At 46.2% G+C, this 17239-nt stretch overlaps 1 protein-coding gene across 1 annotated transcript in view; it reads right to left on the bottom strand.

Moving 5' to 3' along the window:
• Positions 1-3026: 3026 nt before the first annotated feature.
• The window catches only part of MTNAP1 (mitochondrial nucleoid associated protein 1), a 293250-nt gene continuing 279037 nt past the window's right edge, over positions 3027-17239 (bottom strand). Inside the window, exon 4 of the mRNA XM_069655105.1 lies at positions 3027-3252. Coding sequence (XP_069511206.1) covers positions 3107-3252 — 146 coding nt within the window. The 3' untranslated portion in view covers positions 3027-3106. The remainder of the gene's footprint in view (positions 3253-17239) is intronic.

Here is a 17239-nt window from a genome sequence, read left to right as displayed (position 1 = left end):
AGAACAGCTGAGTTATATCAGATTTTCCCCCCACACATGAGATATTGGACGCTCTTCCAGGACTTTTTATTTCTCCATGAAACAGTCTAGAATTTGTTACGCTATGTCCTCTGGCTCGAAGAACCTCTTTGTCCGGGTGGTTGCATAAAGCTGCACTCCCTGGAGTCCGAGGGGATCCTACGGCCTTGCAGCAACCATCAACGGTGATATTTTCTCCAGTGGTTACCTTCTTCATTTGTGAGACAAAATTGAGAGATGTGGGCATCAGACAAGAACAAAGGGGTATGATGTTCAATTACAGTTCAGAACTTTGAGGCACAGACACTACTTCTTTTGCAGGCATCTTGATGGATTTAAAGAATAGCAATACTGGAAGTGAAATCTGCCAATAGCAGATTCCTATTTTTTCGCCATGCAGCGACAATACATTTGAAAGCAATTCTACTGCCCGTAGTGTGGGAGTTGTGCGGACCTGTCTTTCACAATCGTACATTGCATTTGCACGGCTGACTGAGCACTTCCTCGTGCCAATTGTTTCACTCCACGGATGGTAGATGCAGTAAAGTAAAAGTCACAAAGAAGATTCAGGAGAGGAAAAACATCCTATGATGAAAGAAATGTTATTATGTTAGGTTTGCAGATTTTGAAATGGACTGGCTGTCCATGGTTCTATAACAAGACACTTTCCTTTCTGGCCTCGTCCCAGATGATAATGTTGAGGATGTAAATAATGCAAATTAAGTGTGATGTTTTATGCTGTACAGTCCAAGGACCTGATTCATGCAATTATTTGTGTGTAAAAAGGGGAGTTGCGTGCCATTCTGCCTGCAAATCCCAATTCTTGAAACAGGGATTTGCAGGCAGAATGGCACGCAAATCCCCGTTTTACACGCACATATTTACGTGAATCAGGGCCTGAGGTTTTAAGACCATAATTGAGTTAATAATTATGCTACAGAGATCTGTATGCAAACCATTGGTCACGTATAGATAGCCCAGGAGGGCTTAAAACAGTTATTCCTAAAAAATAAATTGATAGTGACTAGCCAGGCTAATGGGCAATCATTTGTTTACAGTGTTTATACCGTGGATGGACCCATTGAGTAACACTGTGGTAGTTGAAGCTACCTCCAATATGCTATCACTAATTACAAATGCCCAGTGATTTTGGGCAAGGATCCTCAAAATGGGGAGAAGGCCACCAGCAGAAGTCTCCCCTCAACACCAGCAGACTGTGCCCATGTCATGGGGGCATGCCACTTTCTAATGCAGGACCACCCCCCAGGTTTGCATAAAAAATCCGTCAGATCTAGGGAAACACCTGTCCAGTGCTACTCCAGCTCACACTTGATCTAAAAGTGGGGGGATTTTGTAGTAGGCACCCTTGTGTTTCGCCGAGACCCACAGCGTTTGTGGTGGTTGCAGAGAACGCCTCCTTCTTAGTGTCAATATTCATTGTCCACGTCAATGGATGATAGATATTCGGCAAGGTGAGCTTCCAGAATGCAATTTGTAAGCAAAGTAAATACATCTATAGTTAGAAATTGAGATAACTGGACCACCTGTCTATGGCCAGTCTATCCTCCCGAGAACAAGCTCACTGTCCAGTCCCTTCTCCTTTCAAGGACACCAGCAATGCAACAAGGAATAAACTCTAATAGCACAGGTCAAACATTTTAAAGCATCGAGTCCTTCAGACTCGTTTTTAGAATGTATTCATAATTGTAAAAAAAAACAAACAATGCTCTTGGTGCATATTTCATGAATTATTTCAGGAAAAACTCCTGCCTCAGGTTCGAGATATTCGAAATTAGTAATTCAGCAAAACAGATTATCAATTTCCAAAAGTATATCCCACATAATGAACTACATTAGAGCAAATGTCATTCAACACTTTTCAGGGTATCAAAGACCCCTACTTCAGGAATATTAAAAAAATGTATATCGTAAATAATTTTCTAAAGCAGTGGAAGGTAGGGGTTTCCATAAAACCTATCCGTTTACTTCATCCCCGAGCTGTACCTTTCTCTGTTTTCTCCATGGGATGCCTGCCGTTTGTTCCAATGTTCTTTACACCATTGGCTTCCATCTGTTTAAGTGCACAGTTTTTTCCCCAATGTTTCCAGGGTTACTGAACTGTGAGGCTGCCCTGTCTGAGGAGTACTGTGCTAGAAATTCAGTCACACACAGGCCGGCGTTGTTGTTAAGTAGTCTTGATAACCCTAAATGTCCTCATAGCTTTAGTACACTACGAAATTCCTGTTAAACCTTGGTATATTTTGTGATTTAACACCCATGATATGAGACTACCTTCTGTTAATTGTTTACAATAATACTCTAATCTTGACCTTGGGACTACTGTTTTGGTGCAGAATTCCTTTGCATATCCATAATATAAAGCAAGCGTATTTGTTGAAAGAAGTTGCTATATTAAATCTAATTAAAGAGTACAACTGCTTCGATTTTCTGAATATAAAAAGAGTTCAGAAAACTTTTCGGAAGGACATATTCTGTTTTTCAAAACAAAATAAGTGTGCCTAGAGTGAAGAGAGATTTCTTTATCTGCATCATTGATATCATTTTTACTCTTGTCTGTACATTGCAAATAGTTTTCTCAAGGATTTATATAAACATGGCCTCCCCACAAAATATCTTGCAAACTCTTATCTTGCCACTGCACTGTTCTCCCACGACCCCCGCTCTTCTGCTGTCGGGAGGCATTTGTGATACGACCAAGTAAAATCCCCAGCAGATATAACCAGTTGCCCCATGTGAGTAGTTCAAAGTCGTTCTTTTTTTCTCCCTTTCATTTTGACAATTGCAGTATTTGTTTCCTCTTTTACACACTGGACTTTGAGTATCAGGTGCCAAAGAAAACCTGGACTGGATGCGAAAATCCAAGTAGTTATGAGGCATCATCATTTCTCTGTTAAAACGAATATTTAAAAAGGAAACACTATAAAAAGCAATATTCTGTGGTGCCTGAAAAGGTCATAAGAGCCAACTAATAAGGGACTGAACAAGGATTTTCATGTTAAGGATATATTTATGGTAGAATATTACTACTGCATAAACCCGGGAGGAGCACCATCAAATCCACATGGCGTCATGAATGAGGAGCAGAATAATTCTTCCGAATGGGCTGGTAATTCCATGCGTAGCTGAGGGCGCAGTATCCAGCCAGTAGCATGGTGATGCTGCCAACGCCCCCTCGCTTTACGTTGATGTACTTGGTGTAGTATCTGCTCCAAGCTGCAAAGGAGAACACAAGAGACCCCTGATAAGCTTAGAAACCACATCTCCTGTCAAAGCATCTTCCAAAGAATACAGATGTTTATTTGCGCAGCTGAATGATTTTATGGCACTATTAAGCCACAAACTAGTATAAATAATACAAATAATTGAGTATGACACGCTATCATGAGCAGCCTCGCATGCAATTTAAATTCAATTTCGTAAAAGAAATTAATAACCTCTTATGAAGTTGATGTCAACTTGACAAAACATATTTGTGCTGGTGCAGAATGTTTTAAAATCATGTTCCTAGATTGAATTCTATTAAGGATGTTTTAATAGCCATAACAATTTTCCAGAATGCTATGTAAAGTGTTGTAAACAGGAATTGAAAATTATTTAGGACATTGGCATTTTCTACAAGAAGATCCCTGCTTTCAGACTGTCAAAAGTATGAACAACAGTACAGAAAGAAACAATACCTGCAGTATTCCAGTCTGCAAGCAGGGGGCACCACTGTCATTCTATGACAAGACTGGAGGCGAGCATTATGCTTCAACTTCTTTAATTTACCACTCTTCAGCAGTTTCAACAAACTCAAAAAACCATAACACTGAAAATAGTATGAACAGACTTTTCTCCTTTTTGAACTACAATCCCCATAGTCTCTGTAGTCCATCTCCTTCCATGCTCATCTATGACCACATCCTGTCCCTGAGCTCCTCCTCTTCTTTTACTGCTCTTCATGCAGATAAGTACTGTTTTTGTACATCTCCCTACTGTAATGTGATTCCTAAAAGTCAGCATTGCGTAGGGGTAGACAGCTTGTTTGATCTGAGATATATGGCTCAGGATATACGTTATTAGTAGATCTAGGTGTTGTTTTCAACGCATTACATGGAGTTGGAGCGGCGTTAGGAATTCGCGTTTGTATTTATAGAGTGGGACGTTTTGCTTTCGTTAGCGTTTGTGTCTTGGAGCTGCCTTTTCGGCGGGGACCTCTCACAGCGCAGTCACCCCGTGCCATATGACCGGCACGCTAGGGGGAGTACCGACGCCGGAGAGATTATAGCGACTCGGAGAGTCGCACCAGCAGGGAGCCTCCGGCGTCTCCTTGAGCGCGGAGGAGCCAGAGAATCAGGACAGCAGCGCCGCGCAGCGCCCGAAGCAGCCCCCTCCCTCGGGCAGGTGGAGGCTGGCGCGCCGAAAGTAACAGGAGCCCCGGCTCCCTCCTTTGGGAAGGAGGGGCCGCTTGCCAGCTCGCGGAGCAGAGCAAGATTGAAGCCGGGCCCAGTGGTAACTAATAAATAAGCTACGGACATAGCGAATTCGGGTACTTTCACCCGATACTCCGTTGCGGAGCTCCTTGCAACTCGCGCCCGCCAGGAGAGTTGAGCGACGGCACGCCAAGTGCTGTAAGCCGCTGGGGATGGAGAGAGTCCCTGTGATTCCTGATTACACGGTGCCCATAGCTGAGAGGCCCATGCAGACACGCCTGTACCAGGCAACCTGGGAAAAGAAAAGAGTTTGGTGCAGCCAATATAAAAAAAAGAAAAAAAATGTTGTCTTTGGTTACATGATTATTGGAGAGGAATAGAAAGAGGAGTGACACAGCCTCAGTTCCTCAGTAGCATCTACACTGAAAGGGGCGTGCAGAGACACCTTTATTGGTATTTGAGGCACACAGCACTCACTCAGGATGTCAGAATTTGAGTGGAGCGAAGAAGAGCAGCCCTCAGATCTAGCTGCCAGCTTCAAGGAGGTGCTGGGTAACTCGCTGATAGATGCAGTGGCATTAGGGGTTAAGCCCCTGCAGGACAGACTGGAGTGCAAGGAAGCGATGCTACAGCAGCCGGTAGAAAGCACCAGACGGACTGATCGCACGCCCACAGAACCCTCTGAGACAGGGTCATTGGGGAGTATCACGGCCCGAAAGAGGAAAACTCCTCTAGACCCCCAGGGCCCGTTGAAAGGGGCGGAAGAAAAGCCCCAGAGGTCGTTGACGCCTTTGCAAAGCTCTGTGAAGCATATTTGCGGCGCCAGACAGTGCCAGACCTCACGACCCCCACTCCAGGGGAAGAATATGAAGGAGAGGAGAACCCAGGAAGGAAGAGGAGCCGGAGGACGGAGCACCTCTCTCGCAAGAGGAGGAATTGAGAGAAGAGGTGGAATGCAAACCCAGCAGAGGAAAGAGACTCCGCAAAGAGAAACACCTTGAAGAAGAGGAGGAAGGTATGTTCGATCCGGACAGCATCCGAAACCCGAGGTCCTCGGACTGGCAGCCCTCGCCAAGAGTGGCCCAGTATATCACCAAAAGATTAAGGAAGGCACTGGACAAACAGGTCCGCCAGAGACTTCGAGCTGAATGCCCGAGACCAGACCTGCCAGGGAAAGTGGCAGAGACCCCGGAGTTAGATCCCAAAATGCTGACTTTCGTTTCAAAGACAAGCAAGGACCCCCGTAAGGGTATTGATAGATCTTCGAGGAGTTGCCAGGAAAAAGTGCTAGATCTGGCCGGGCCCCTCGCATAGAACATGGATCTGGCGGAGAGAGCCAGAGACACCAGGGAAGAGGTGGACCCCGACGCCCTAGCGGGTTGGGCACAGAGAGCAGTTTGCCTGTTAGGAAATGCGAACTGCGCCATCGCTTCGGAACGCCGGAGAGGTCTATTGTTGAAAATAGACGAGAAGCGTAGCGATTTAGCATCTTACGAAGCCGGCGAGGCGGCCCAGGGACTACTCTTTGGAGAGACTTTCGGCAAGGAGATGGGACGCTTTGTGGGCACCTACACGTCATTGGAGAAGGCCCAGGCCTCCATCGGGAAGATTTTTCCAAACCGAGTTTTTGGAGGGACCAGTCGCTACAGGGGCTGCTCGACAGGTCGCAACCGAAGCGGAAGAAGGTCCCAGAACCCCAGAGCCCAATACTGGGAGAACAGGCAGCAGGACTCCTTCTTCCCATCCAGAGAACGCTTCCCAAGAGGTCGCAGAGGAAGAGGATCAGGTCGGGGACAAGGATTCACGCAAGGTGAGAGTGGCGCATTATCCCCCAGTAGGGGGGAGAACTGGCAGATTCTTGAGAAATTGGCGCAAGCTTTCCAGCGACGCCTGGGTGTTGCAGACGATTGTGGGTATGCGCCTAGAGTTCGTACAACCGCCCGTTCAAGGGCACAGGCCCCACCAGCAGCGGCTAGGGCGCGCAGAATAGAAGCTTCTAGACCAGGAGCTAAGTCTCCTAGCGGCGAAGAACGCCATAGAAAGGTGCCCGAGAGCGCCCAGATTTATAAGCAATATGTTTCTGGTGCACAGAAAGGAGAAAGTGCGGCCAGTTATAAACTTAAAAGAGCTGAACGGTTGGATAATCTACCGACATTTCAAGATGGAAGGCATCCATCAGCTCTGGGACTCGCTCAGGGAGAAAGATTGGCTGACAAGATTGGATCTGGAGGATGCCTACCTGACAATTCCAGTAGTGGAAGAATTCGGGGCTTTCCTAGCTTTTCGCTGGAATGGGCAGCTGTGGCAATTCAAGACCATGCCCTTCGAGCTTGCCTCGGCGCCTTGGGCCTTTACCAAGGTGATGAAGCTGGTAGCGGCAGCGATAAGAGAGAAAGGGATAAGATTGATCATCTACCTAGACGACCTTCTGCTTCTAGCCGAAGATCGAGTCCCTCAGGTACCAGACAAAATGGGTCCATGACCTGCTTTTTTCTCTAGGATTTCTAGTGAACGTAGAGAAATCGGACACCGAGCCGGCGCAAAGACTGGACTTTCTGGGCTTCGTCCTAGACACCAGGAAAGCGACGCTCGAGCTTCCAGCCCAGAAGATTCGCAATATCAAGAGAGAATTAAGAGGGTGCCTCTAGCGAGAGGTAGTATCCCTCCGAACGTTAGCAAGGATTGTGGGGCTGCTCGCGGCCTCGATCCAAGCCATATTTCCTGGGCCCTGCTATCTGCACAGGGAGTATTAATTCTATTAAAGACTAGGAGGCGAGCATTAAATCCCACCTGAAATATGTATTGAGCATAATATTGGATAACTGTATGTGATAATATTAAGATGTGATCGTCAATACATGGACACCACCCTGATTTTTCGGATTTCCTTATTCCTAGGAGAGGAGCAGAAGAACATTTGAAGTAGGAGACTAGAGGAGATAGTCACCAGAGTCGAGGAAGTTCGACATTCGTTGGAGTGATTCAAGTTGTTGCCAGTTGCAGGACTTAGTGTGGAGTTATCAGTAAGGCTGGCAGAGCGAGTAAAAGAGAGGAGGAGCTCAGGGACAGGATGTGGTCGTAGCTGAGCATGGAAGGAGATGGACTACAGAGACTATGGGGATTGTATTTCAAAAAGGAAAAAAGTCTGTTCAGACTGTTTTCAGTGTTATGGTTTTTTGAGTTTGTTGAAACTGTTGAAGCATAATGCTCGCCTCCTAGTCTTTAATAGAATTAATACTCCGTGCGCAGATAGCAGGGGTAATCTACATTCACTTGGGTAATGTAAGGGATCAAGAGTACGAATCGGACACAGTGGCATGTTATGTGTTGATTATAACTTTTATTTATCACAAAATAATAAGGGGATTTGGTGAAATCCTACCTAATCCTAGGAGGGGGATCCCTGCCTCAACAAAACTAAGGAATGTCTATGTCAGGATGTTAAGCAAAAGAGCATCCTCCATCCTAGGTCCAAAATCCTAAATTTATCCCATTAGAATGGATTTCTAATCTCTGCTCTGGTGAACAGATGTTTAGGAGGTCACCCTTGTTAACAGGGGACACTTCTGCAAAGTTAGCCAGGACAATTCAAGGTAGCTTGTAGAGCAGTCAAGGCTAAGCCTCAGGGGTAGTGGGGGTGATCTGAGGTCTTCGATGAGCACATACAGTAGAATGACAAGAATTGCCCTTAGACGGTAGTATATTAAAAATATACACTTTATTAGGCACAGAACAAACACAAGTGAATAATGAAGAACACAGTAATACTACTACTTAAACACACACTAATGTAAAATATATGTACAGTCCCTTTTCAGTAAATGCAAAATGCAGTAAAGTGCCGTTTCCTGCCAAAACCTGTCAGGAGGGAAAGCAAACAAACTTTAATACATCGGCCAACTCCAGAGATACATTTCCCTAACTTAAAAAGTCCAGCCCTAGGAAGATTGGAGCCTTGTGGGTCAAGTCTGTGCGTAAAAGCTCTCTGTGTGTGCGTAAAGCTTATAAAGGACAATATTCAATGGGAAAGAAAAGTTAGCAAGAGATTCTGGAGTGTGGAAATTCGGTTCCGGCAGTCCGAGGAGGATCTTCTGCGGAGAACAAAGCTGTCCCCAACTTTCAGATGACTTTAGGAAGCAAGAGGCACCCAAGCCAAGGCAAGGACCACTGTAAAAAACGGATTGGATGAAATAGGGGCCACTGGTAAGTGGTATGATTATTCACCGCCCATAGCTCACTCTGGGTCAAAACTTGGCAGGCTTGGAGATGGTCGCCTGGAGTATGAAAGACCCTCCTTGGTTAAGCTTCAAAGTGCACAGGCGCTCCAGGTGCAAATGTGGGTCCGGTGTACAACTGGAGCTGGATCTTTCATCACAAATGCAGGACAAAGAAAGCACCAATGCACTGGTCTCAGAACACTTGAAGAAAAGTGTGAAATTCACCAGCAGCGATCGCCACTGTCGCATAGTGATGCAGGGTCACCAAAGTCTCCCGGTCTGACGTGCGCTCCTCTCTCGCGGCCCAAAGCAGCTGGATCGACAGGAAGATGCTTTGCAGTGCAAACTAGGAGTTCCCCAAAGCTGGAGGAAAACCTTGATGTAGCAACACTCCAACACAGGTGCCAAGATACAAGCTGGTCAGTCCACTGGAGGGCCCAAGGACACTTCAGCCAAGGCTCATTTGGCAGGTAACAAGGAGGAGTTGAGACTGATTGGTCCCACCACTCCAAGGGGTTGACAAACCTTTGCAGGCCTTCAAAGATCGAGCGCAAAGCAGGGGTCTACCGGGGCAACAGTAGGCTCAGGATGTCAAACCTTCTTTGCGCGTTCCGGATAGTCCTTGGGTCTGCTTCGCTTCTCTGGATACTTGGCTCCATGTCCCAAGGCCTCTCCAGGCCTCCTACTAATGTCCCAAAGTCCAGGGAGTGCTCCACCCAGCTGGCCAAGGAGGAGATCTCCCCCACTCATGTACGCTAGAAGTGTTCCAATCAGGGACCACTGTGGCTCTCATGCTCTTGTGCACAACAGACATCCTGGCACCAGTAGCGTGGATTGGTACCAGACAGTCCCAGCCCACTTTTTGGGTACTGTAAGGAACTCATGGTGGCAACAGTAAAGACACACAAGTGATCACAGTCCAAGGGTTTTTATTGAACTATAAATGCAGGGTGGAAAAACGCCCAACCCAAACCTAAATCGAAGATGGGAGCAAGCTTCGATCATCAAATGAAAAAGGGTGGCGTTGTCAAAATAAAAAAGCCTACACAAATAAACGATTGCCAATTTCTTACAACTAAATACAGAGAGTGTGGGATTGAAACACTTGTGTATAGGCATTTTATAAATGCCATATCATACCATCTTAGGTTTTTCAATAAAGAAAGAAGTGTTCACAAATAAGTCAGGATGTGATTGCCAGGGGCCTCCCTGCCCCACGTTTTGAGCACAGGACAAAGTGTATCTCCTGAGCACAGCACATGCTCGAGCTTTCCAAGCCCGAGCTGACAGTTCCGTATCAGGTATCGGGTTCTTCGATTGCCAAGTCTCTTTTCAATAAAAGGTCTCTTTCCTTTGAAGCCTGGTTTATCCAACAAACAAGCACATGGTTCAGTTCCACGTATACTTTGGGTGATAGCTTCACCCCTGGGTCTTCCTCTTCCGGGCGTAGACCCTTCACAAAACTGTATTCAACAAATCAACTAAACAGTTCCTTTTCCAATGAACTTTTGGTGATCACCTTCCATCCCTGGATCTCCCTCTTTCAGGCTCAGACCACTTTCAGACGTCAGCCTCCCTTCTTCAGGTTTACTGTGGCTTTTCTTACTTTCACAAGTCTTAATGCTTTTCAAACAATTCTTCAGGCTTCGCCCCTTTTTGTCGGCTTCCCTCTGCCAAGTTCACTCTGGCCAACTTTTACAACACACTGTTCGTGCGCTCATTTCACCAAGCAGGATTCATTTCCCTTAGTGACGCAATCATCTGTCGGTCAAAGACTTTCGACAGTAAAGAGGATTTTACAAGACCCCTGTATGATCACCTTGACCTCTTTTCGCCTTTTCCCAAGGGCTTCTGGTTAAGGTAGATTCTACCATTGGGTAATCACCCAGAGTTTCCTGCCTGAGCACCCACGTGGTGCCGAACTCCCCTGTTGCCGGTTTTCCCACTTTTTCATCAGTAGTTTCTTTTAAACCTTTTGAAAGTACAAAGTAGCCTTTGGCTACTCCTCATTCTTATCGGCTCGGCTCACTGGCTGTGATGTACCGCTTGGCTTTCTTTCTCTGAGTAAAGGTTGGACCACTGAGAACAGCGTCTCTCACCGGCTTGGATATCAGCGGAGGAGAGTCTTGTGTACCATAAACATCTGCTGCAACACACGCCGGTCATTGTTTGCGGTCTTATAATTCCTTCTGTGGAGGATTCACGAGCTTTGGTCGGAAAGGGCGAAGGTAGCTTCTCTCCTTGTCACCCCCTCGGTATACGCCGTCTTTCTCCTCCTCTTGAATTGCCATGCTCAGTTAGGGAATCATTAAAAAAGACAGAGAAAACAAAACCTGTATGTCATATTTGTCCGAATTTAGGATATACGAAGATCTCGTATAGCCTAAAAAATCCAAACAAATATGCCATGAAAAACATTACAGTGAAGAAGCGCAGCAGGGGCTACCGGAATGTCCCCCACACTCTTCTTCACTGGAACGTGAGCGGGTTTTGTGGGGGTGTCCCTTGCTCCCGACTGAATAACGAAAAAATAAAAGAAAAGCAAACCCTGCAGTGCCGGTTCCCAAGCACGCAAGTGAAAGGAACCGGCGTTGCAGAAAGATGTTGGCGGCGGCAGCACACAATGTGTGCTGCCCATAGGTAAGTAAGGGGGTGGGGGCAAGGGCAAAGTCTGAAATGTTCAGGGGAGAGAAGACCGAAAGTTATTTTCAGAAAAATAACTTTTGGTCTTTTCTCCCACAAAGATTTCAGCTTCGATCTTCCAACCACATCCCTGAGTTGGCTCTCACGTCATACGTTCTGCTTTCATCGTCCTGTGCTCTCGTTTTCCACCTTTTATTCCCGTGGGGAAGGGAAAGGGCCGTCAGGTGTGTGTGATTCTGGTCAACTGTCTGACCCTTGTATTGGGACATGTCAGGTAAACGGCTCTGGTCTTAGTTCATTGTCTTTCGTGTTGTGCGAAAGTGTTTGTGTGGGAAAAGGGGAGAGGCAGTGTTTTGGAATATCCTAAGTTGTAGGATGGGGAAAAGGTGTTGAAAGAAGGGGGATACTGTGTCTCCCCTGTCGGTGTCCCACTCTCCAAGGACCCCCCCCCCCCATCCAGGTGATTCTCCCTCACTGGTTCACCCCCAGGAGCTGGATCCAATAGCAATGGCCGTGTCCTGGCCACATGGATGAAAGATCCCCGTGGACTAGCTAGGAAGACACCTCCAGGTTTCTCATAGTACCCACACATGAAGCATGCATTAACCAGTGAAAAGCACAAGCTTTCGGGGGGAATGCATGCCAAAATAAGGACTCCCAGGGTCACAAAGACCAGGAGGAAGGCCAACAGACAAAATGGCCAAAGGAGAAGACAAAAGACCTTGTGGCATGGTCATTATAGACACTAGCCACAGTAATAAGCCACACGCAGTAAGCACGGTATGGCTCTGTAAAAGTTAATAAAAATACACAAAAAAGCTTCTGCTGTCACAAGTATACGCCTAGGCACATTGTTCAGTTATCAAATAACCTGTAAGGGGCCGAAAACGCAAGGACCCTAGGCAGTACAGTAATGTACTTTGCACACAGAAATATACTAGCCAAAAGTGGCAACAAAGTCATGAGAATAAGAGAAACAAAGTTTCTCAGTACTGACTGTCTGAAGGACAAGTGAGTTTCCCCATAACGAAGAGTGAAAGCCCAGTGGAGTGCAACTGAAGGCTTTGCTTCACTGGCAGAAAGTCAGGACAGGAGCTGAAACAAAAGCAAAAGGTTGGGGGGTCCACAAATATAGAGGTAAAATAGCAGTAAGTGAAATTTTACCTAACAGACCCCTACACACTTAACTCAATAGAAGGTGTAAAAAAGGGATATCTTTAAGATAGGTACTTGTAGCTTACTTTCAGAGTTCAAAACATAAAGTACTAAGGTGTCGAAAACAAAGAAATAAAATTCCACTAGGAAAGGGGTCTTCCCTTCCCCATGATTTCTTTTGGTAGTTTGAATGTCACTTTATAACAGTTCAAGGAGGAAGACTCCTTGAAATGCACATTTCTTATAAATATTGAGTTTATCCCACTCTGTATCTCAATTAATCTGAAAGGACTATGGTTCTTCCCTTTTCCATAAACTGTTCCTCGTTTTACCCCGGTTGTACTCTCGTGCCAGGGTATTGCGACTTTATTACTGATCCTTAAAAGAGGTATGGGTCTCCCTTTTTGTATTAGTCCTCACTGTTCCACGGTTTCAGATTTACTTCTCTTACTCCTGGTTTACACTCCTGCCAGGATATCTCAGTTCTGTTTCAGTGACTGGTTTACTCTCCTTTAACAAAACAAAATGATCAAGGCCGTTGTCACACACCACTGCTTCAATCTATTTCCACTTAAGTTGTGATTATTTTGACAAAATATGATTTTATTCATATACAGATCATTATTAAAAGCTATTCTTATATACACATTTTACCGACCACATTTAGACGTTCAAACATATTTATGTAACAAACATTGACATTTCATTTGATTTTCAGACACAAAACAATCCAGTGATTCCAATTTAGTAACTTTCTTTAACATAGATCCAGCATCTACATGCAATTTCTGAAACAAACCCCTGACATATTACAGAGCCATTTCAATATTTGGTCTCTCTCTCTCTCTCTCTCTCTCTCTCTCTCTCTCTCTCTCTTTCTCTTTCTCTTTCTCTTTCGGGCAAGCCTACAGATAAATATAGGATATGTATCAGTAAATAGAAACACTACAACATTACAGATGTCTCAGTGTACAACAGTATCCCGGATGACTTACCGCCTATATGAGTCTTCCCTTTTTGCATTCGTTCTCACTGTTCCACGGTTTCAGGTTTACTTATCTTCTTACGCTTCCTCTTCTGCCAGGATATTACAATACTATTTCTTGGGTGCGGGTCCCAGACTCGCACCATGCCTGGTTTACTCTCCTGCCAGGATATCACAATTCTGTTTCTTGGGTATGGGTCCCAGATTCGCACAGTGCCTGGTTGACTCCCCCGTCAGGGCTTTATATCCTTACATATGTGAGAGTCCCAGACTCGCTGTTTGCCTGGTTCACTATCCTGCCAGGGCTTTTCCGTTCTCCACTCACTTTCCTTCATCCAAGAAAGAATGTTTTTCTGTTATTGGGTCACCAACCTTTTCTCAGCAAAGTTCTTATTGGTAACAACTCCTCTTTTCCAAATATTGGGCCACCAAACCTTTCTTAACACTGTTCGTATTTGTATCAATCTCTCATTCCAAGAGTTGGGTCATCAACCCTTTCTTAAGATTGTACGTATTTGTATCAATGCCTCCAATTACTTTAATTGGGCTCTCTCGCACTGTTAATGACATGCGACACTCGCTCTCAAGCGCTCTGGTAGCCCACTCACTCTCTCAGGGTTTACTGGGCAGATCCGGAGTTCCTCGTGTCTTTGTCATCTTCTCCTTTGGTTCGCTGACTCGGGGTGTGTCTTGTTAGCCGTGTGGCTCCTGCTTTATCTTCCTTTGCTTCTGGTGGCTCCAGCTGCCTATAGCAATAAAGCAGAGGGCTTCTGTTTGCCGGTCTCTCTGCACGCCGTTCTCGTTAGCCTCTGTGCTGCCTTCCACAATGTGCTTGCCTCCGGCGTTCCAACCAGTGTCTACCCAAGCTGCATTCTGCTGCAGCCTCTGCCTCTCACTTGTATTCTGTTCAGCTGTGTGTGTTTTAAACTTCCCGCCATTAGTTAACACTTTCCAAAGACTGGAATGTAGCATTTGCTTAGCGCTTCTGGTCATCCTCATTGTTCCATCCCTCTTCCTCGTCTTAGTACTAAAAAGGGGTTTGGGGGTGTAGGGGGATAAATAAAGTTGTTGGTCAAGACAATTTGAGAATTCTTTATCTGCGTCACAATAAGCCATCCAGGCATGTTACAAAGGCACATGAGTTGTTGTGTGAGCCCCTCCACCTGACTCTTGAATGCAGCACAGCCCATTGAAGATACTTTGGGCACAGTGGTGGTGAATGGCTCTGTAGCATTATCCCTGGGTGGCTGCTGGCTTTTGGAGGCATACTCGTAGGGGGGTGCTTGGAGTGCCCCACCCCTGCTATGATGTGGTGACTGGCTAGGATGCTATACTGGTGCTGTCACTGGGTATAGCTTCTGCACCCCCTCTGAGGCTGATCCACTGCTGTGCTGCTGCACCTTACTGCGTGGGTTCATTCAACGTGGGAAGTCCTGTGCTGCATGGAGGCCTACAGGACTTCTCTATATTTGTCTGTGGCACTGCTGGTAAGGTGGTGCTGGCAACTGTTGTGCTAGTGACCCTCCCTAATATGTTTAGCCCCGGGATCCGGATCAGTGATCACTTGAAGGCTGTCTGTGTCCTGTTTGCCCAGGGTTAAGGATTCGTAGCAGCGTTCTCTGGTGTGCGGAGGGAGCCCTCGCGTGGCCTGGTGCTGTGTGGTGTGCATCTGCTGCGTGCAGTCCTGCTCTATACCTCTGTTTTGCAAAGCGCCACGACTGGGTGGGATGGCACTGCTAACTACTTGTTTTGGAATGGAAAGCAAAAAGTGATTCCAGGACTCAGCACCATCAAATATATGCTTGTTTAATTGTGTTGCATTGTCACACATTCAAAAGCGAAAAGAGCCCATAAACGATAACATGTTTCGGCTATGCTAAGCCTTTTTCAAATCTGGGCCATAGTAGTATGAGACAAATCCACAAGACTATTGTCACTGTAGTAGTAACAGGGGAAGATCCCCAGAACCGAATCTTCACTCTGCAAACAGGTAGTCACACTCGTCGGCGAAATCCAGGATATTAACCAGGTTGGTGGTGGAGTCTGGTGCCCCTGGGTGATCACCCTTGTTGATTTGTGGTAGTTGGGGGAGGGATGGGGTGTGAAATTTCACTGTGATTTGGGGATGGGCAGTGTGGGTGGAGGGGGATGTACTGGGGTTGTAGGTTGGGGGTTGCATAGGATGGTGAGGAGGAATGGGGAACTGGGGAGGGGGAGGTTGTTTTTGAAAAAAAATTCATATCTCTGGGGTGTGTGGTATGAATGTAACTGGCTGTACGTGCAGTTTGTTGGTAGTGGGCGACACAGGAGCAACTGCGCTTTTGGCCCCCCTTCTACTTGGCTCTGGCAGCTTGTGGAGTTATAACCTGGAATGTTTGCAGGCTTAACCCACGTAAAGTACGCAAAGTTATTAATTATTGCGAGAGGCATGGCGCCAAATTGATCCTGTTGCAGGTGACCCATCTGATGGGGGTGGCCAATGAGGGTGTGGCTAGATCTTGGGGGACCCACAGGTACTTTACATCTTTCTCCGCCTATTCCGGTGGGGTCATTGTTGTTTCACAAGTCACTAGAATTCTGCTTAATGGAGAAGGTTGTGGATCCAATGGGCAGATTTGTGATATTCGGGTAACCTGGCTCACATACCTATCACTATTGTGAACGTTTACGGCCCAAATGTGGAGGACCCTGAGTTTTATTAGATGCTCCTAAACACTTGCTACAAATACACGCATGACAAAATCATATGGGCAGGGGACCTCAATTTGGTCCTGGATGGGACTAAAGATAGATCCACAGGATGTGCTCGGCTCCCTTCGCCCACACAACGCATGGTTTTTAAAGGTATGACTGATCTAGGGTTGTTGGATGTGTGGAGGAGGATACATCCTGAGGACAGGGAATACTCCTTCTAATTGTTTGTTTGTTTGTTTATTATTTGTAATGCGCCGGAATACCCTAGGGTAGCAAGGCGTAGCAGTTACAGGAATTTGTGAAACTTAGTTGTAGACAATAGAAATATATACATAACATATACACAATAATAATAAAAAAAGCAGGGAGTATATACATATATACAGGTTAACGCATGTGAGTACAGTATGACCAGATGGCAGAAGGGAGACGTCATGTTCTCCTGCAATGATTATGTCCTGGCCGCCCGACACAGGTGCGCATGACAGTGGAGTGCACTCTGCTCCCAAGGACGCTGTCAGACCACTCTCCTGTTTTGTGGTCCATAGATTTGGTCCGGGAGGGGGTACCTAGATGTTATTGGCGGTTTAAGGCTGCAGCGCTGTCTGACATAGTGTTCTGCAGTGAGGTGGTAGACAAAATCACGTATTTTGAGGCCAATCTGGGGTCTGTCGCTTCAACGGCCACCATATAAGAGGCCTTTAAGGTGGGTTTGGGGGCAGGTTCATGTCGCTGGAATTGTGGCCGTTGAAGGAAATCCGACGGCAAGTATCGGGGCTGGAATTGGAGATAAAAGAACTGGAGCTTCAGCTTGGGGGAAACCAGAGATACTGGTACTATGGCATTCTTGAAAGGGACACTGGACCGTTTCCGTATGGAGGTGGATCGTAAGGTTAAGTATTAGGAGTGGCCGGCTGTGGCTTGTTAGTATTGGGAGGCTTGGGCAGCACCTAGCCGCATTGCTCAGGCAGGAGGGGGATCACACCGATATGGCAGCGATGCGTGCTGAGAATGGGCAAGTAGTGGCTGACTCGGGCCACATACCTTCCGCATTTATTATGAGCACCTTTACACGTCATGCAGTGCAGTGGATG

Source organism: Ambystoma mexicanum, chromosome 3q, assembly GCF_040938575.1.
Source record: "Ambystoma mexicanum isolate Mex_15411 chromosome 3q, UKY_AmexF1_1, whole genome shotgun sequence".
NCBI classification, from domain to species: Eukaryota; Metazoa; Chordata; class Amphibia; order Caudata; family Ambystomatidae; genus Ambystoma; species Ambystoma mexicanum.
Note: the sequence above shows the minus strand (reverse complement) of the source record. Positions and strands in the feature narration are given on the sequence as shown.